This window comes from Crinia signifera, chromosome 2 (genome assembly GCF_055691185.1).
Source record: "Crinia signifera chromosome 2, ASM5569118v1, whole genome shotgun sequence".
Classification (NCBI taxonomy): Eukaryota; Metazoa; Chordata; class Amphibia; order Anura; family Myobatrachidae; genus Crinia; species Crinia signifera.
The window spans coordinates 53,876,646-53,897,725 of NC_139218.1; the positions used below are offsets into that span (position 1 = coordinate 53,876,646).

The 21,080-nt window shown below is 44.1% G+C and overlaps 2 protein-coding genes across 4 annotated transcripts in view; one reads left to right on the forward strand and one right to left on the reverse strand.

Moving 5' to 3' along the window:
* Positions 1 to 15,496, forward strand: part of SERPINF1 (serpin family F member 1) — a 69,826-nt gene extending 54,330 nt beyond the window's left edge. Inside the window, exons 6-8 of the mRNA XM_083172137.1 lie at positions 3,545 to 3,687; positions 5,970 to 6,180; positions 14,451 to 15,496. Coding sequence (XP_083028263.1) covers positions 3,545 to 3,687; positions 5,970 to 6,180; positions 14,451 to 14,701 — 605 coding nt within the window. The 3' untranslated portion in view covers positions 14,702 to 15,496. The remainder of the gene's footprint in view (positions 1 to 3,544; positions 3,688 to 5,969; positions 6,181 to 14,450) is intronic.
* SMYD4 (SET and MYND domain containing 4) overlaps positions 14,472 to 21,080 on the reverse strand; it is a 42,496-nt gene continuing 35,887 nt past the window's right edge. Inside the window, exons 7-11 of one of the 3 annotated variants that reach the window (XM_083172133.1) lie at positions 19,084 to 19,241; positions 18,850 to 18,982; positions 17,258 to 17,374; positions 17,057 to 17,180; positions 14,472 to 15,959 (exon numbers count right to left, since the gene is read on the reverse strand). In XM_083172133.1, the coding sequence (XP_083028259.1) occupies positions 15,806 to 15,959; positions 17,057 to 17,180; positions 17,258 to 17,374; positions 18,850 to 18,982; positions 19,084 to 19,241 (686 nt within the window). In that variant the 3' untranslated portion in view covers positions 14,472 to 15,805. The remainder of the gene's footprint in view (positions 15,960 to 17,056; positions 17,181 to 17,257; positions 17,375 to 18,849; positions 18,983 to 19,083; positions 19,242 to 21,080) is intronic. The other 2 variants (XM_083172135.1, XM_083172134.1) reach the window with 2 other exon arrangements.

A 21,080-nucleotide genomic window follows, 5' to 3' on the forward strand; every position in this document is an offset into this window, starting at 1 on the left:
TGGCGGCCCTGACGGTCATACAGTACATACTATTAAGATGCAATGGCATGCCTTGCGCTGTATGATGACATTTTGGGGGTGTGGCCTAGTGTGAAATGGGCGCGGCTTGTACTCACATGGCTGCCGTGAGGCGGCGTCGTTTTCTCTGCTGCGGTGCATGCCAAGCAGCTCTGTGAGCTGCTGGCTATGCCCCCCAGCCCCTCTGTCTGCAGGAATAGACGCTGTCTATTCATGTGTGACGGGGGGAACCCCAACTGCCCTCCCCAGGACACTGCTGGCCCTGGGAAGGACGTGGGAATGTCCCCCCCAAAAAACGGGACGTTTGGGAGGTATGCAATGGTGTTTATTTATTAAGATGCGAGTTCTCCTTCAGATACAATGTTGCTATGGGCAACCAATCAGAATCGACGTATTTTTTTAGCACCTTCTAGAACAGTGATGGCTAACCTTGACACTCCAGCTGTTGTTGAAGTACACATCCCAGCATGCCCTGCATCAGTTTTAGCATGGCCAAATAGCAAAACTGAAGTAGAGCATGCTGGGATGTGTAGTTCAACAACAGCTGGAGTGTCAAGGTTAGCCATCAAGGTTCTAGTAGGTAATAGGTAGAATCTGATTGGTTGCCCATAGCAACATCCCATTTGAAATATAACTCCCATTATTATGTTCATAGTTACCTGCAGATTTTGGCCATGCTGTTGCTCAGTACAGATAATAGATATGTGCTTAACCTTTTGCAGTACAATTATTATTATTTTTTTTGCAATTCAAACTGTTTGGTTTAAATATTTAATTAATTTGTATTTTTTTCTTAATTCAAAAATGGTCTGAATTGAATGATGTTAATGTTCTTATTTTAAAGTGACTCACCATTGCATCTGCTACTAGCGCTAGGGCTGGTGAGCCTGACTAGACATTGAACTGGAAAGGGTTAAGAGAACACAGTGAAACATTTTTATTTATAAAGTACTTTGAAGAGAAATAAATATCATTATATGCCATACTGAAACGCTACCTACCCACACTGATAAAATGACATAATATGTAGTCATGACAGCACAGACATGAGGAAAAATGGAATTTAGTTATTGATTTAATCCTGTCCAAAGTGCTACTGACATATTATTGTTAACCAAACAAATGATGACATATTAATATTAATATATATATATATATTTTTTTTAATTAAGAATTAGCTGAAACCAATTAAAGATGTAAAGCTCTTGAGAAATCTCACTGTTCACTGTCTACATGCAGGGCCGGACTGGGACCAGAAATAGGCCCTGGCATTTTTGAGCACACAGGCCCACCAGCAGTAGGCGGGACCCTTGCGCGGCGAAGCCGCGCAGTGAAAAGGGGGTGTGACCTCATGGAAAAGAGGCGTGGCATCACAAAAAGGAGGCATTATACATTATGGAACACACCATTATGCCCATTACACATTATGGAACACACCATTATGCCCATTACACATTGCCGCACACTGTGTTGCCCATTACATATGACACACACCGTAATGCCCATTACACATTATGCCATGGCTTGACAATTTTTTGTAAAATAGGAACAATAAGGACAGTGCACGCTGAAGGCATGCGCCAAAACTATACACCGTAATGCCTTTTACACGTCACACAGTCATAGTATGCCACATACCCTAATGCCCATTACAGGTTATACCACACACTGTAATGCCTCAAATAGTAATGCCAATTACCTATTATGTCCCACACCGTAATGCCAATTACCTATTAAGTCCCACACCGTAATGCCAATTACTTATTACACCCCACACCGAATTGCCTATTACACATTAAAGGACCCCATAAGTACCCCTTAAACTAGGACCAAACTTTAAATTGAGACATTGAATGCTTACTCTGAGTAGCACAGCACCAGGCACTCTTGTCCTTGTCACCTCCCTCTCTTTCCAGGGCAGCAGGAGTAGAGGAGCATTAAGATTTCATCTCCTCATTCTCTTATTGACAGCATGACGGATTGGACAGTGGGAAGAAAGGAGAGGGGGGTAGTGTACTGTGCAAAGGCTGCTGTCTCTGCACCAACAGGCCAGCCAGACACAGACAGTGTGTGATCACAACACTCTTCCCCCCTCCGTAGTCTGTTTCTGCTCCCTCACGGAGCTCCGTGGTTTGTCCAGCAGCAGCCGTGCTGCACAGGACGAGGTAGAGTAACTTTCACTGACAGCCAGGAAGCAGGTAGAGGATTCTTCCCAGCTGTCAGTTATACAACCCACAATGCAGCTGCAGCCCCGGTGCTGCATAACAGCATGGACCTGCGGGCACAGAGCACCCTGTCCAGCCCGCTACTGTATGAAGGTGACGGGCGGAGGGGGTGGGGGAGAAGCTCATTGTGCGGCTGGGCAGAGGAGGGATCGGGACAGTGTTGTAGCTGCCGCGCGGAGGGGGAAGGAGGCGCCAGGCAGCATCCGGCTTGCATAAGGCAGGGGGCGGCTGCACGTCATCAGGAGTGCCTGTACACCCCTGTGCGCACGCCTATGATGGCGTCAATATGCTAATGACGCCAGGGGGGGGGAGTGAGGCGATGTAGCGCATGTAGCGCACAATGGAGCCCAGCAGTGTTCTGATAAAATCGGCCCACAAGGCCATCGGCCCTTCTGGCATTTGCCAGAAGTGCCAGATGGCCAGTCTGGCCCTGTCTACATGTACATTTTATTTGTGTCTTATTTGGGAGGTAGTTAGTGAACACGATAGCAGTCAAAATGTCGACTGCTTAATGCCGACCTGGGAATGCAAACGTGGTAGTAATGCAGCCGATTCAGGCGTATGCATCCAAGACTAATTGGCCATTGCCATCAGATTCAGATCAGAATTGCATGAAGATACAATCATTCCCGTGAGGCGTTCCTGGCTGGTGACAGGGAGGTGGCTTGTCCGCATGCCATTGTCAGGGACTGCTTTGGAAGATGCATTTATCTCTGAAACTAGTGGTCAAATTCTGACAGACATTGGGGCAGATGTATTAAGCCTTAACAAGAGATAAATGCAAGGGAGATAAAGAGAGATAAACTTCCAGCCAATCAGCTCCTTACTGACTTTTTTCAAACACAGCCTGTAACATGGCAGTTAGCAGGTGATTGGCTGGACGTTTATCTCTCTTTATCACCATGGCATTTATCTCTTGTTAAGGCTTAATACATCTGCCCCAGAGTGAGCAACCATAGGGTTGCTCAGAAGTCAATTGCTGCAGCCCAAGTCCACTCAATGGGGTGGCCAACGTCTAGTTGATGGTCTGCGATTGTGCACACCATGGTGAATTAGACGTGGTAAGAGCCTCAACAGACTGCCCATCAGCTGTAGCATTCCATCATTTCACAGTAGCAGCTGCTACCTTACTGCTTAGCATCCACCTGTGTATTTAGCTATAAGTAACATTACTACCGCGTCCCCGTTGTTGGGTAGAAATAATGCTGGTGACATTTTTACTGTGAACCGTGTGCCAGCATATTATACCTAACCATTTCTTTGGCGATCATGGCTGTGACATTTTGTGCAATTTGTGACAGGTCAGTGGGTACACAAATTTAACCCACGTGAAACAGTGATGCGTCAATTCTACACAGAAGAGCAGACGTCTGTCTCGGTTCCAATGATGACAGCCAACAATGTGCCAGTGAAATATGGTCTAGACCCCGACTTTAACTGCAAGGTAAGAAAAGGACCTTCTGAGACCTCTACAAATGCATCAAGGAGTCATGTGCAAAATCTTAGATGTTCTTCATCTTCTTTCCTCTGTAACACATGTTTTTAGATATTAATTCATGTACATGTACAGCTTTTATATATTAGTTTCTAGAAGGTGTTAAATAAATAAGAAGTAGATTCTGATTGGTTGCCCATAGCAACATCCCATCTGAAATAGAACTCTCATCTTAGTAAATTTACCCCTAAGTATTTAAAAATGCTTAAGAGACAGGACAAAAATTATAGACAAAAAAAACAAATCAAATGAATAATGCCAGAGAAATACAATAAATGTTTAGAGTAGGAGAAGAAATGAGTATGTAGAACTGAAAGTAAAAAAAAAAAAAAAAAAAAAAGGTGGCGGCAGGAGTTCATATTAAATAAAATAAAGAGGTTTGTTAGGGCTTGGATCTTTAACCACATGGGCTGAAGCTTTGGACAGCTTCACCAGTCATCTAAGTGGCATTTTGTGCAGTGTTAGCCTGTATCCAGGGCCGTAGCGCCAATTTTTGCGCCCCCCTCCCTAAATTTAGCGCTGCCTCCCCGTTCTTACCCTGCCTCCCCCGCCGCGTCTGTATTCCGCCGGGAGTCGGGACCGCATATCTACTAATCTGCGTCCCGGCGCCTGGCTCCTTGAGTCAAATGTCCATTACAAAATGGCCGCCTCCTTACAGCAGACCGTTTGTAAGGATGCTAGAGGAGGCTGTCGCTGCCTCCTCTAGCATCTTAATAAAACGGTCTGCTCTAAGGAGGCGGCCATTTTGTGATGGACATTTCACTCATAAGGAGCCAGGCGCCGGGATGCAGATTAGTAGATATGCGGTCCCGACTCCCGGCGGAATACAGACGCGGCGGGGGAGGCAGGGGCCGGGGCACAGTAAGGAGAGGGGTGGAGGGCAGTGGCCGGTGCCAGCATCCGGCGCCCACGCAGCCCCCGCTCCCCCAAGCAGCAGCGGGGGCTGCCTTACGCTATCTACGCCACTGCCTGTATCTGATGGCCAGATATTAGGATTTCAGAGGCCACCATGCTGCCATGTTTAGTTCCAGACTGAAGATCTGATCTCCCTTTTTAAATTTGCACATACTGTAGGTAATACAGGGATTGGATATTTTTTTTACTTCAAGTAATAAAATTAGTAATTCAAAACACTTTTGTGTTTACTCTGATTGTCTTTGTCTTATATCCAGTTTTGCTTGAAGTTCTGAAACAAATAAAAGTAAGACAAATATTGAGGAAATCAGGAATGGGGCAGAAACTTTTTCGCGTCACTGTACAGCATGTATAAAGTACTAAAATTGTATGTAAAACTGGATCATTTAAGTAAAAGGTTAAAACGGAAATAACAAATACCAAAGTAGAACGAAAAGGGTTTAGAGTGACCCTCTGCAGAATGTTTTCAGTTTTAACTTTAGCACTTCAATAGGTAAAAAAAAAAAAGTGTTCATGGAACCCAAATCACCTTGTACACAATGCAGATGTACAAGCAACGGAACAGTTATTGACAGACTGCGCATGTGCCCCACCCACACTGCGCCAAAAGTGCTGTTGCGATCACACTAAGTGGTTAACATGAAGGGACCATTTGGGGGAGGTAACATGGAGTGACATGTATATGCCATCAGCTGCGATTATATATGAACAAAATGTATGTGTACGCAGTTGCGACTGAGACTTTTCTTGGTAGCAGTTCTTTAGCCATGCAAGGTTTTCAAATTATCACTCACCGTTGACACGGGATGATAATTCCCCTATTTTCCTATGTCAATGTAGGGTAATTAGGTTGTCTATATTCTGACAAGGAATCACATGCACTGGATAAGATGAAGTCTTGCTCTTTATTTTGTAGCAGGTAAACAGCTTACCAGGTAATCAACATAAGCAAGGATGTTTACAGCATTGCAGCATACAGGTATCACAGTATAGTATAGAAAGCTCCAGTGGTCCCTACCATACCCCACAGCCCGGCCTATCACTTGGGCAGCTATTTCACCATAAGGAGCAATGACCCTGTGCCCTGGAAACACTTATAGCAGGAGAACACAGGTGCTGCTAATCAGTCACCCTGATCACATCAGTTTCCCTGCTGCTGCTCTAAATCCTGGACCGGATCCTTCACATTATCTTCATGTGGAGTTATGCTGTCCCTGCTACAATATATTACAATGGCTCAAATGTCTTTACCATGCCCTGCAACTGGCTTGTTTACCAATGATGTACTGAGGCTTGATTACTGTGTCTCCTTCTAGATTGTCCAGCTGCCCCTCACCGGAGGAGTCAGCATTATGTTTTTCCTGCCTCTGACAGTCACCCAGAACCTTACCTTAATCGAAGAGGGCCTCACATCTGAGTTTGTTCATGACATAGATCGGGCCTTGCAGTCTGTCATCATAAAGCTAAGCATACCAAAGCTGAAGGTGAACTACGACGCTAACCTCGTCAGCAGTCTACAAGACATGAGTACGTATTTATTTTTTTAATTAAATTTATTTTTACATTTTGCAGTATATATATATATTATGTCATAGTGGTGGTTAACATTGCATATAATGTCAAAAAATTATTTTCATATATATTATAATTATGTTAGGTACAGGTGTGAGTCTCTGGATGTACAGTAGAAATTAGTTTTAGGTGTGCACCAGCGCGCGCCCGCTTTAAAGCATACAGGTAGCCACAAATTATTTTTGACCAATCAGATCAATTTTGACCAAAGTGGACATCCATTGTACTGCCCAAAACAATTATTAGATACTATTGGAGAATAGAAAAAATGGTGGTAAAGGCAGCTTACTCAGCAATGCTAAGAGTGAAGCGACTCGATGTTAGGGGCATACACACGGAACGATTTTTGCCAATTTTATAAGCACAAATCTCAAAGTGCGTATGTCCCTTTATTCAATTCATGGACACCGCTAGTTCTATGGCCTTACATGCATGTTACATTCCGTGTTCACTGTGAACACTTGTACAGTATGTGCCATAGTTTTCCCATCATCAATATTAGTAGTGCTGTCAGGGGTTCCGTCACAGCTTCTATGCTCCCTGCATACAGTAAGTAATACAATGCCATGGTAATAATTAGGAAAATAAAATCAATGGGTGCTACATCTTTAAATGGAACACGATTGATATATCCATTTAGATCTGTACGTTAAAGGTCATTTTACTTCTGTTGTTCAGTTTCATTGCAAATGTGCAATCCTGTACAAACTCAATGTTCTCTATATTCTTTCACACAACAGAGCTGGTTACCGTAAGAGGTAAAGAACACTTTTGGGAGAGATCCCGCTGATGTAAAGCACAGCGGATGCCATACAGGGTGGCAACTACTGCGCCTATTTGGGCGGGCTAATCCTCGGCCCTCAATTGAATTCCCCTTTTTTATATATATTTGGTCATTCACATAAATCTGTGACCCAGTGGTGCTTACAATCTGTTCCCTACCACATTCAAAAACACAGGAACACACGCTAGGATCCATTTCTGTCAGCAGCCAGGTAATCTACTAGTATAATTTTGGAGTATGGGAGAGAGCCCACTCGAGCGCAGGGAGAATATACAGACTCAGTTAGGGAATCAAACCTAAAACCGCAGTGCTGTGAGGCAGTAATGCTAACCATTACGCCAGACACGCCGCCCATGTCTTACCTTTTGACAGGATAAAATCTGTTCATATTTCCAATAAATAGGTTTCCAAGAATAGGTTATGAATTCTCATTTACGGCCCTCTGAAAACTGGCCTTCATAGGGATTTAGCACTTAAACTACTTATTTCATTTCTCCTTCACAGCTGTTCATCGTTCTCATCAAGTGTTAGGTTCTTACAGAAGGTGATAATAGTTTGTTGAAGGATGTACATAGAAGCTATCAGTAATGACTGAAAACATGCGAGTCCTGTGGAGAAAGTACAAAATATGATTACTGGAGATGGCTGTGTATACTGACACCTTTGCCACCTATAGTCTTGCTTATTTACTGTACAATATTGCTATGGACTATTCCTACACTCGCCTTTTATTTGCTTAAAGAGAACTGGTCATCTTTTTTATTAAAACTGGTATTTAAAGGGTGTCGGTGTTTAAATACCCAAATCCTATGTTTTATAAACCGAGAAATGGCGCTGCGCATCAGGCACTATGGGGCTGATTCAGAGATCTTTTGTATTCAGCGGATGTGCTAAAATATGTTAATGCCACAGGAGACATCTTGTGTAATAGACACTTCCCTGCTGGCTACTGAGACCCGCTGTTGTATCTGAAGACAAAGCATCGGATCACCCTGTGCGACCAGAGGTTACTGTGGAATGGCCAGTGTAATCACGCACAGATTTTTATAAGGCACAGTATCCCTACACAATGGGCTGGACATGGCCACATTTTGTAAAACACTCACTGGCACTGCCCACAAATGGATGTAGCACTGTGACAATCAAATCTGCTGACCTGCACCTGCGCAGATCAGTAACCATCTACCATGTATGCAAACCATCTCTGAATCTGGCCCTTTGGGAAAGTTTCAAAGTGAACGCAAGGGAAATGTGCACAGTGGTACATTGTGCTTAACTCATACCGTGTTCTCGTGGCTTTTACCCGGCATTAAACTGCCGGGGACTGCAGCGATGGACCCCCCTTCTCACTGCTAGGCAAATTCCCGGGTGAAGAAGTTCTACCCAGTAATTTGCCTTTTAACACAGGTTTTTATGCATTGAGAATGGGTCAACCCGTGTCTGCATACCCGGATCTCATACACGGGTAAAAAGAAGGGTTTTACCCGTGTATGAGATCCGGGTATGTGACCCATTCACACTGCAAAAAAACCTGTGTTAAAAGGCAAATTTCCGGCATGCTAGACCCGGGAATTTGCCAGCAGTGAAAACTGGGTATCAGTGAACATGTACAAGCACAAACTAATAGGTAGGTGGAACCTCATGGATCAATAAGATGCATAGAGAAGTTGCAATGGATCCAACATCACATTTACAAAGACTGGCCCTGCTTTTGCCAAATGCTCTGTTTATATACTGTAGTCCTTTATTCACTATACACATAAAAGGGAATCCTCTATGGCCGGGATGTATCATTACTCGCATTTCTGTAGTGAAGTGTGTTTCATTTTTTCGCGCCATCTTCGCTGCTGTTTTGCGGAGATTTCCGCATTATGTATTATTTATTTCATTTTTATTTATGGCCGCGGTAACTCCGTGCTCTGTCGGAATCTCCTCGTCTTTTTTTTTCTTGTATTGTTGCGCATGCGCAATGACTTTTCATTCTGTCATTCCTAATTTGGATTACACCTCGCCCGAAGCCTCCGTACTCACCCTATTTAACATTTCTACTCGCACCAATCAGCCTATCACCCCCGCCCTACCGTGCCTAACACCTCACCCATAACCCTTGCATACTTTACCTTTGACCTCTGCCTTATATGACACACACCTCACACTAATGAGTCTATTAACTCGCCCTATTTTGCCTTCCAAATTACAATTACATGCCTCTCACCTCAACCTTTATCCTCACCCTAGAAAGCCTCAGCCCACCCTAACAAGTCACATGCCATAATTTCCATATGCCATCGCCCTAATATGCCACACTCCTCACCCTACTTTACCCTAATCCTTATCCTATCTGGCACACACCTCACTCCAATGTGCCTCACACCTCACTGCCTCTTGCATTGCCCTGATGATTTGTGCCACTCCTTTCAAAAAAGATCCAATATTTTCTCCCATACAACAAAGAAAAATACATCCCACAACACAACCTAAGTAAACAGCCCCTAAAATGAAACAAACACAACTGGAATTACCTTATAATTTAATATTTGACCTGTCCCAACACTGTAGTTCGCCAGCAATATAAGGCGAATAATTTCTAACCACAGCTGAGCGCTGCGAGTGTTAATACATAACACAGCGCGTCAGCTTGCATAGAACTCTATGATAGCATCTGCCGCGCCGGAAACTCTGCGATGCTACAAGCCGGCGGAGTTTTTTTAACAACAAAACCCGGAAACTTTATTGATACATAAACGAAGACAATGCGGAAGCGAAAACGGGATGTCAACGCAGCGGTAAGCGTTGATACATCCCGGCCTATATGCCTTACAAACAGAATAGATGCTGTTTCTACATACACTGTAGATACTCCCTACAGTAGAATGGGGCATGTAGGGACTTATTATTGTTATGCATGCAATGTGCGCACAACGCAAATATGTTCACATATTAATATGAGACAGGTTCTTCCTCTGTGTAAAATATATTCAGTGCTCACCAATTAGAAAAGTATACAGGAAAAGGGAGACTGAGTTGCTTTATGTGTGAACAAGAAAAGACTAATATAGGAAACAGATAATTTTCCTGATTCATGGATGGACACAGCTCTGTCCGACTCAAGCAATTAGTTATGGGACCAATATGTAAATAAGCACTTCTAGATGAGCCTTGTATGGAGATAAAGTGGGTTTTTCTGGTTAATTCGCAGCCTTGCGAATGGTGGCTTGGCCACCACCCATTCGCAAGGGTGATTCCCTCGCAGGGCCTGTGAATGGATCTTACGCAGTCACATCCATTTGCAGCCTAGTGGGCTCCACCCACATCAAACACGTGGAGAGAATACATTTATATATAGACTCAATGCTATTGTGGAACTAAAAGTCCCAGAAAACCATGATGGCTATTGACTGGGTGGAAATGTTGACACTTATATGCCAGTATGCCCCAGTGTCCAAGACATGTTGGAATAGGTACACCATATCTGTTTTTTAGCGGGCTTGATGCCAGTACCAGTTTAGCCAATCACATGCTGGCAGCATGTAAGAATTGCTTATGCCCACCAGAGCTTTCCTCTGTGATGTTTATTGGCTTTGTGTATGCTCAGCAGAGTAAAATGAACTGGCTTTAAATAAATTGACAGATTTAAAGGCCCCCATACACTAGCCGATTTTGGTCAGATTTCAGCCAGATCAGTCGCATCTGGCCGAAATCGGACCAAAATCGGCTAGTTTTGATGTCCCCTCAGATCCGATGCGCGGTCCCGTGCGCATCGGATCTGCGTCGGGTGGTCGGACCTGCTGCACGTCCGACCACCCGACTTGGGACCTAGTGGGGCGGCGCGGCGGTAGAGGGAGCAGGGGGGGCTGGGGACGCTGCGGGGGACACAGGCAGCATAGAGCCGGGCAGGGGGAGCCGGCGGGAGCTGTCAGTACGGAAGGAAAAAAAAAAAAGCCCATACAATGAATGGGCAGCCTGTGATTGGCTGAGCGCTCTCTCAGCCAGTCAGCAATTGGCTGAGAGAGCGCTCAGCAGCCAATCACAGGCCGCCCATTCATTGTATGGGCTTTTTTTTTTCTTCGGTACAGACAGCTCCCGGCTCCCCCTGCCCGGCTCAGCTGTAAGTAATTGCCGCAGCTGTGTCCCCCGCAGCGTCCGTCCCCCCAGCCGCCTCAATGTCCCCCTGCCCTCTTCACATTGCAGCTCCCCTGGAGTTGCAAATGATGCATCGCATGCGATGTATCATTTGCAAAACTTGGCACATCAAGTGCCAAATCGTGTGTCCCCCTCCCGGGGAGCTGCAGGGGGGAATCAGGTCCGACTTGTCCTTAGGACAAGTCGGACTAATGTATGGGGGCCTTAACAGTTTGGGTAATTATTTTTTTTAACTTATCAAAATTACCCATTGATAGATCTCTCCACCAATATCATGTGTGGCCATACACACACAGATTTATCTTCAGATCTGGCTGGTTGGAACAAAAACATGGTTATGGATGAGAGCCAATGACAGTTGACCATTTGCTTGGAAATGCTGGAAAACTGACAAACTGTCCCTCATCCATAACCATGTTTTTGTTCCAACCAGCCAGATCTGAAGATAAATCTTACAAGTGTATGGGCACCTGAGAACAAGGAGTCTAGAGACCACTGGTCAGTTTGTTTTCATAGGGATGGTATGGGGGGGGGGGGGGTGGTATGGTGGTCAGACAACTGGGATCCCGTTGGTCAGTATCCCGACATCGTAATCCCGACTGCCAGTGCTGAGTCAGGGGGGCAAGTGCAAAGAAGCCCTTTGAGGGCTCGCTACAGGTTCTGTTCTCCCTCTATGGAGAACAGTCCCTGTCAGTTGGGATCCCAACTGTCGGGCATTTCAATGTCAGAGTACTGACCTTCAGAATCCCAACTCTTGGGCAGTCATCTGGTACAGGGATGCAAGTGATCAGAAAGCCGACAGTGGCATCCCCATGTGTACAATGCTGACACTGGGATGGTAAGTACTTTAACCCTTGCCCACCCAACAGGTTAACACTAAAATCCCCCTAACTATACCCCCTTAGTACCTAACCCTCCCCACACCATAGCCACTGAATCTAACCCTAACCCCCCCCCCTCCACGCCCAAACCCTAACCAGCCCCAGCATACTTACATTAGAGATGCCAGTAGTCGGGATTCCAGCACCGGCATTGCGAGCAGTGTCGGAGTTCCGGCGCTCTTTCCGAACTCTGGTATAATGACCGGATCCGGTTCCATCCAGTCAGCAGTAAGGCAGAACTGCTCAAAATACTATTTTTTTTTTATATTTTACAAATACTATTGTGAAATGTGGATTCTTTTATGTGAATCCCTGACAGAGTGGGAATTGATAGGTGGAGTGCAGGAACAGTAGAATCAACTAAAAAATGAATTATTAAATGTAACAGAACTTTGTGCCAAAGATGTTGGAAAATGAAAGCCAACATGGTTCTCAGAGGAAGTGGCAGTCGATACAGGTTCTACAAAAAACTGCATTTAGGAAATAAAAACAGAACCTCTCGCAGGAGGATAAGAAATATTCAAGGCTAGGCTCCAAGCTAGTGTCAAAGAGATTGAACACTACAAAAAGTAGTATAGAACAAAGAGAAGAAAAACTGTAGTAGGTACAAACGTACACTCTTTAGACTAAAGTGATTGGACCCTGACAGTAAATAGTCCAATGAGACTTTATTGACGTCAGTACTTTGAAGTTCCACCACATGCTGTGATTACTGCAGACTCTCTTTTTGGCAAACTGCCCACGAGTTCCTGGATAACAGCAGGCGGTATGTTTTGTCATTCTGCCTTAAGTACAGTGACCAACTGTGACACTGAAAAAGTTACAGTCAGCCGAGAACACCCCTGTTGCTCCATTTCGTCCCAGAGGTTCTCGTTTGGGTTAAGATCTGGACTCTGAGAGGGCTACTCCATTTGGGTTATTCAATTTTCTGTAAAACAAGCTGAAAGGGTCTGAAAGGGGTATTACTGAGAGTGTGACTACATACATGGTTGGTGAGTGGTGAGGTCAAAAAAATAAATAAAAAAAAGACTGAAGCCCATCAAGTTCAGCCTATAAGAACTCCTAAATTGTAAATTGTAATTGACCCGGATAAAGTTTAATTGACCTGGATTAGGTTATTATCGCTCTATAATAACCCAGGATACCGAACAACCCAAAATGGATTATTACCCAAAATTAATTATTCATTTTTTTTAAACGTCTGCCATCACAACCTTCTCAGAGTATTCCATAACTTTACTGCCTTTACTGTGAAGAACCTTCCTTTGCTTGGTGGGAAACTATCTCCTATAACCTTAATGGATGACCTTGTGTCCTATGTACGACCTCATGGTAAACAGATCACCTGATAGTTCTCTGTATTGATACTTAATATATTTATTTATAATTTATCATATCCCCTCTGACGCCTTAAACATATCTATCTTCGCTAACCTTTCCCCATAACCCAATGACGCCATACCCTTTATTCATTTATTTACTCTCCTCTGAACCTTTTTAAGTTCCAAGAAGTCTTTTTTTCTATGGTGGTGCCAGAACTGTACAGTATATTTCAGATGAGGACGTACCAATGATTTAGACAGTGGCAAGATTACTCTATGGACCTTATTCAGGTCTGTTCACAGGCCCACGTGCATTTGCACGGGGGCCAATGTTTTTGCATTGCGCATTTCTGCTTGGTGCGTGCATCCATGTGGACCAAACTGGTCACTGGGTGCACGCACACATGCTTGCGAACGGAGGGTGGGTGTTTGGTCCATTAGCATATGGGAACACCCAGCGTTTCATGGGTGTCCTTATGGTAATGGGCAGATGACACGGGTGCAGGGGGCGGGCAGCTGAAATCACCGGATGCCAGCTGCCCGCCCACTTCCTTCTTATAGTGCATGCATATGTAAAGTTGCTCAGGAGCAACCTTACATATGCGTGCGCGTTCCACGGCGACCATCAAATGATGTGGGTGCTACCCCGCCGGCTGCAAATGGATGCATCCATTCGCAGCCAGTGCCAACTTACGCGCCTTGCGAATGGTGGGCCGGTGTACCACCATACGCAAGGCGGGGTTAGGTTGACTTGCATTGATGCAAATTCACATCCGAGTGTAATCAACCAGAATAACCCCCTATATTCCCTTGCTTCTATGCCACTTTTTATACAGTAATACCTTGTTGGCCATTGCTGCGACTCCTTGAATTTGAGCGCTGCAGTTGAGTCTATTGTTTATAAGCGCCCCTAGATCTTTCTCCATTAATGATTCTCCTTGAATTTCCCATTTAAGCAATAGGTTGACTTTTACTAAAACAGTCTTTGCACATCTCATTTTTGTCAGAGATTAAGGTTCCATTTAGCTAAACCTTCCTCGACCATTGCTTCAAAAATTGTTTTCTGATGTCAAAATCTACGTTTCTATCTTTCAGAACTCCAACCTCTCTTCGCCAGCCCTGATTTCAGTAAAATCACATCGAAGTCCTTGAAGCTCACCCATGTTGTGCACAAGGCAGCCCTGGAGCTTAACGAAGAAGGAGTGGACAATGCACCGAAAGTGGACCCTACCTCTCGCCATCATTTTCCATTGGAGTTTCACTTAGATCACCCGTTCCTGTTTGTTCTTCGTGCCGATGATAACGGTGCCCTTCTGATGATTGGAAAAGTAATGAACCCTAAATAACTTTCCCGTTAACCCACTCTGCTTTTCATTTTTTATAGACAGTCGCAGAACTGAAATCATTTGCCTTAAAAATGAATTTTGGATTCTGCTGACCGCCATGGTAATTTCCATCATCCACTCTTTTGAAACAATCTTTTTTCCTCAAAATCAAGATGTATTATATGTTCGTTTTAAGTGCTTACCCATTATATTCTACATATGGCAGATGCTGATAGTATAGGATTACATTTAGAGCACGCAATTGAGATCATAGATTCATAAATATTAAAGTTTAAAAATGCAGAATTTCCAAAACCTTACTAGACCATGTTTTGAGCTTGGTCGAGGCAAATTGTGATAATTAGAGAAATGTAGATGGTTTTTTAATTAAGAAACATTCCCAAAGATGACCAGTTGTTAAAATTTTTTACTTAGGACCACTCATTTCAAATTGTAGCTCTAAGCTTTTTATTGAGCGCTCGATATTCATCTAGTATTAAAAAAAATGGTCTATCAGTATGTGCATCACCTAAAACAGGCATTGGGAACCTTTGGCTCTCCAGCTTTTGAGCTACACATCCCAGCATGCTCTGCAACCGTTTTAGCATGGCTAAATAGCAAAACTGTAGCAGGGCATGCTGGGATGTGTAGTTCAATAACAGCTGGAGAGCCAAAGGTTCCCCATGCCTGATCTAAAACGTACCTGGTGCTCCATTATGCTCTTTTACTACTTCAAAGAGGGGAGGTCTCAACTGAGCTCTTTTCTTGTGCTGTACAATGGAACAGTCCAATGCAATAAAGTCAATTTTACTTATTGCTCAGGGATGTCTCTTTCATTTCATTGGTTGACTTCAGTCTTGGAACGGTCGAGTTTATTAAAATAATGAATGCAATGGGAATATCACCTACTATGTAACACGTCTAATTAGCCAAGAATGTTATTAGCAGTTGTTCTGTAGAGCTAACTTAATTGCAGCAGTGACCTGGGAGTCCCTAAGCGCTGACAGAGGGAGACCTACAAAGCTGCCGATTTCTGCTTTGAATATAATGCAAAAGAACAAAAAATTTATGTAGTCCTTTCATGTCCAGGGCTATACTGTATTTGCAATTCATACAACTCCTGTATTATTTCTCCAGTGCAGCCCCCATACAAGGGAGCTGCAGCAGACATGTCTTCATCTGTTGCAGTTCTTGCAGTAGGTTATGGTCAGGTCCACAGTGCAGCAAGAGAATGTGCTGGGCTCTCACAATGATGTCCATAGCATCAGCCACCTCTCGCCTACAACAAACAGAATGCATACAGATTTTCAGTTGTAAATTCAATTAACCAACATTTTAAATTTACATGAAACATTGCCGCCGCCATTCTCGGTGCCGCCATTCACTCCCGCCGCCATTTTCGGTGGGTGAAATGGCAGCGGGGCCCTATTCAATGCGGTCTTCCTAGACAGCATTAAGCAGGTATCTCAGCAGAACGCGCCCGACTTCACAAGCAGTAGGGCACATTCTTCCAAGAACAGCTGGGAATTGACGAGCTCCTGGACGCAGCTCAACGATTCCCGGCCGCTTCTCGTGGCAACACCCCCTTTCTTGGTGCTCAGCAGGTGGGACATTGAATACCGCCTGAAAAATCTCAGTCAAGCAGACCGAGAACGAGACATTGACGCTGAATACCCCCCATTGTGTTGCAGATTAGCTTCTCATATAGGGCGAGATGTACTAAGCCTTGAAAAGTTATAAAATGGAGAATGAAAAAATCAACTCCTACCTGTAATTTTTCAAAACACAGCCTGTAACATAAAACTTAGGAACTGATTGGCTAGTGGTTTATCACTCTCCATTTAATCGCTTTCCAAGCTTAGTACATCTGGCCCATAAAGAGAGGCCAATCAGTAAGATAGTGCCCTAGTTGGAGGCTAGGCTGTTTGTTGTTTTGATTCAGTTATTACGCTGCCCACTGAATTTAGCCGCCTAAAATAAAGTGTTGTTTGGACTCGTACTCTGCATTGGTGCAATATCTAGCTCAGTGTTTTTTCAACCACTGTGCCGTGGCACGCTGGTGTGCCTTGAGCTGTTCAAGTGTGCCCCCAAATCTAGAGATGCCCAAACCAGTTTACAGCCACTACCAGTCCAACTGTTATTCACCGGTCTCTTCTTTTCATGTAAAGGGCCAATGTATTTTATTTTTGTTACGTATGGGGGCCAATAGTTGTGTTTTTTTTTCCCTGTGGGGGCCAATGTGTTTTGCCCTGTGGGGATCTCATGGTGTGCCTTGCGCAATTTTAAAAAGGAAATCACTGGTCTAGCGGCTTACTTAAATGCGCCACATCGCCATACATTATACGGTTAAATCTAACAAATATTGATCCCTCTTACCCGTTGAATAAAATCTGTGCCAATTTGAAGAGTTCGTGTCCGAGTTCTAAGCTGGAAGAACCATAATGCTGTCTCACAAGGTGAACGCTCTTTCTGAGGTATCCTGTTGCTGCAGCCCAGTCACCTACAAAGGCCAGAACACAGCACGTGAGATTCCAAACACACAGGAATAATTCACTTCTGCTCCTACAAAGATTGTACCTTTTGATGCCTCTGCCTTAGCCAGCTGATCAAAGATCTCTCCAAACAGCAAGTTATTCTGAGAGAGAAATTGCCGGCCTTCCGATAAACATGACAGCAGCGTTCTGCTAGCTACTGCTGAAGACAGAAAAATAATGGGGCACATTTATGAAGTGATATTGGGCAGAACTAATAAATAAATAAATCAAATCGATAACTACAGTAACTAGTCCAGACAGGTCAGCATCAATAATTAACTTGTCTGCACGCATTGGAATTTACAGGTCTTCTGGTCCGACATCCATCTGGCTTCTTATCACTGCTGCCGCCATGCTGGTTTTGCTGCCTTATAAGTTTTGCAATCAGGCTTCTTTATCTAATGCATATACAATTTCCACCAATATCTCTAGAACACAAGAAAAGTAGGTCTCTTGATCATGGCCCTTACTCTGGTTCATTCGGTGGGGACTGATGCTTTGCATGCGCAGAGTCTTTTCGGCGCATGTCTGTATGCAGAGAACGTCCAAACTTGGCAAGAATTCTGCTCGCCCAGTGCATGCTCCGGCCATCTGAGCAGTGGGTCGAGGGGGGCTTGGAGGGCTGAACAGTCTCATTACCATATGCGTACGCCCTGCGTTTCATGGGTGTTCCCATGAAAATGCTGGGCGTGCGTATGGAAATGCGGTCGTGACGTGCGTGTATGTACTAGACCATTTGGGCATGGTCGTTCGTTTGCCCCATCATTCGATAGTCGAATGATGGGGGAGGTTCCCACTAGCAAGCGAGTGAACATTCACTGTCCATCCGCAAGCCGAGCGGCCAGATTTTTTGTGTTAATGGGCAGCATGGGTGATCCTTTCCCTAGGCGGGGTTTGGTACATTCGCTTTGGGTCGTACACGCTTCCGAGCGAAGCGATCAGAATAAGGGCCCATGTCTGGGTTGGTTATGAGGTCATACTTGGGACATACTTATATATAATAGAATAGCTGGGAGGCTCCAGAAAACCAAGTCTTGTGAAACAAATTCCGGTATTCGCAGGTCCTATCCTAGGAGGGGGTGGGAATAAAATGATGCAAAATGCGTGATTTCAGCTCCGCACCCCCCCCCCCCCTCTCGTGGACCCGCAAAGTTTGTGTGGCTTGGGGGCTTTGCGATGTCACCCTTGTCCCTGCCGAAGTGCAGATTTTGTTCTCCTCTCCATACTTCTCCCGGAGAGGCAACTTCAAAAGTCGGCAGGTATGACCTGTGAGGATACTGTATGATTCATACATGTCAATGCAGAGCTAAGCCTCTGGCTATTCTCTTACAAGTGACGCTATGTGAATGAGCCCTAAGGCTTGATGAGTTAAAATTATTTAATTTACATCAGTGTTTAGAAATACAGGACTTGAACTCAATGCCAGCACTTTTTTTTTGTTTAGAGAATGCCGGCACTGAGATGTCTGAAGTACATTACACTAATTACACTACAATTAACACACCATGACTTCACGTGGGTTTTTAAAAAAAATTATAGTAAATTAAATCTCCATTAGTCCCACAATAGTGCAACTATTTTTTTAAATGAAACAATTAATGCTAATATGTGCTGTAATGTTAATTGAGCTGTCACCAGTGCGATTGTCCTGTAGCTGTTCTCGAGCGAGATGAACATCCTGCTGGAGATTCTGTAAGCGGAGCACAGCTTGAGTCCTGCTGAAGGAATGACCACAGGACCCAATGACGCAGCGCAGTTCATCTTCACCCTTAAGGGAAAAATAACGAAACCCTCCATTATCATGTACATAATACAGCACCCTATTCTATACGCCTCCCTTTAGATACAATTCTTGCAAAGACATATCACCTCTAGTGCGGCCTGGCACTTCGGGCAACAGAAATCGCAGCAGGTGTTTTCTTTAGATCCTTGCTCTTGTTTACAAGCATCGCATTGGCACGCAAAGAAGTACTGATCCTTTAATACATTTTGTCTTTGTGCGCGGTCCATGTGCAATTTATGTGGCCCTAGTAATAAGAACAAAATGTTTAGGTGACATTTAAAACAAAACAAAAATGAAAAAACAAGAACCAACTTTTGTAAGAGAATAAATAAAACTATACCTGAGAGTACTATTAAACTCATCGCACTATTCCAGACATGTTATAGCAGTCATTTAAAGTGATTTAATGCCTTAGAGGCTGATTATAAATTGGCTTGGCACATGTTATGTGAATCTGTAGTACATATGCTATGCCCAGGACACTGGGCGCACGTATATGCGTCTAGGGTATTTGACTGTCACTTATGCCTGCTTGTGCAGAATGGGGGTATTCGCACAAAGCTAAAATACAGCCAGGATTTGTATGCAGAGAGGGGCCAAATCTGATTTGTGTAATTACCAGTTAAATCATATTCTCAGATACCTTGGGAGATGTTGGAACACTGGGCTATAGCTTGTGATCCAGAAAGCTTTTCAACAATTGCATCTCTATTATTAACTTCACTCTTAGGGCGGTGTTCAAGGCAGATTACCAACAGCATTAAAGGCAGATTCTGACAAAACAGATCAGATCAGACTTTAAAACCAGTCGGAACACCCCCCTTAGAAAATGAATATGGCTGCCTACCCCCATAGATGATTACACAAAAATGTGTGAAGGACAAGAGACCATATGCGTGAGTCTTTAAATATTGCTTAATGTGCAGTACAAATCTAAAATCGAGTAAATAAGTCACAAGAGTTCTGCAAATGTAGCCCATTATTGTCACACAGCTGGTTACCATGGTGCAATCCTGAGTATCCTCAGCAACCATGGACACTGTCGATAGTTCTAAGGTGTCTCATCATAATGTGCTCCATCTCTAAAGGCCCGTACACACACTACGATGTCTTCTTAATGATGATGAACGACCCCATTATAAATCACCTCCTGAACAACCCAGAACGACTTCGTTCAGGGTCGTTTAGGAGGTGAATCTTTTAACATTGTCTACTGTTTATGCTGTGAATGACGGACGACTACCAACGATGCGTGTACCCGTGGGTCGTTAAAGACCATAGCCATCGTCAATGCATGCAGGTCAATTTGGCTATGGTCGTTAACATTCTTTGTTTTTTTAATAGAAAAGGTCCTGCATCGTTTGTGGTCGTTTGTCAGCCATCGTGCACCAGTGATCACCTGCAATGCTGAGGTCGTTCATTTTCACTTCAAGGGTGAAAATGAAAGATGGTAGTTAACGATGGGTCGTTACTGACACATCTTTGTGTATGTATGGGCCTTAAATGTTTTCACACCCATTTCACATTATTTTGGTATCCCCTAAATGCACTCATGGGGGTATTTTCGTGAAATAAACCCCGATTTGGCTGCGGGACTGTCATTGAACAGAGCTTTATCGCAAGCTCTGCCCCTGAATGCGGAAATTGATACATCGGTACTTGTGTAATATCTGGGCGCCCGTTTTTTTCATCGCATCGCATGCAATATAGTGGCATACAATTCATGCGATGCGATTTTTCATTGTTAAGACCCGATTTTTAATTGTATAGTCACCCATGGGTGATTTCATACCCCCACTATCCAACTACGCATGGAGTTGACTTTATATAGTGTGGCGAGCGCATCGAGCCCCGCGAGGGGACGCAGAATACATGTAAAGTAATCCGCGTCCCCTCGCTGCTCTCGCCACACTACATAAAATCAACTCCATGCGTAGTTGGATAGTGGGGGTATGAAATCACCCATGGGTGACTATACAATGAAAAATCGCATCGCATGCCTTAAGTAGTGACATGCAATGATAAAATCGGGCGCCCAAATAATACACAAGTACCGATACAGCTATGTAATGTAATCAATTAT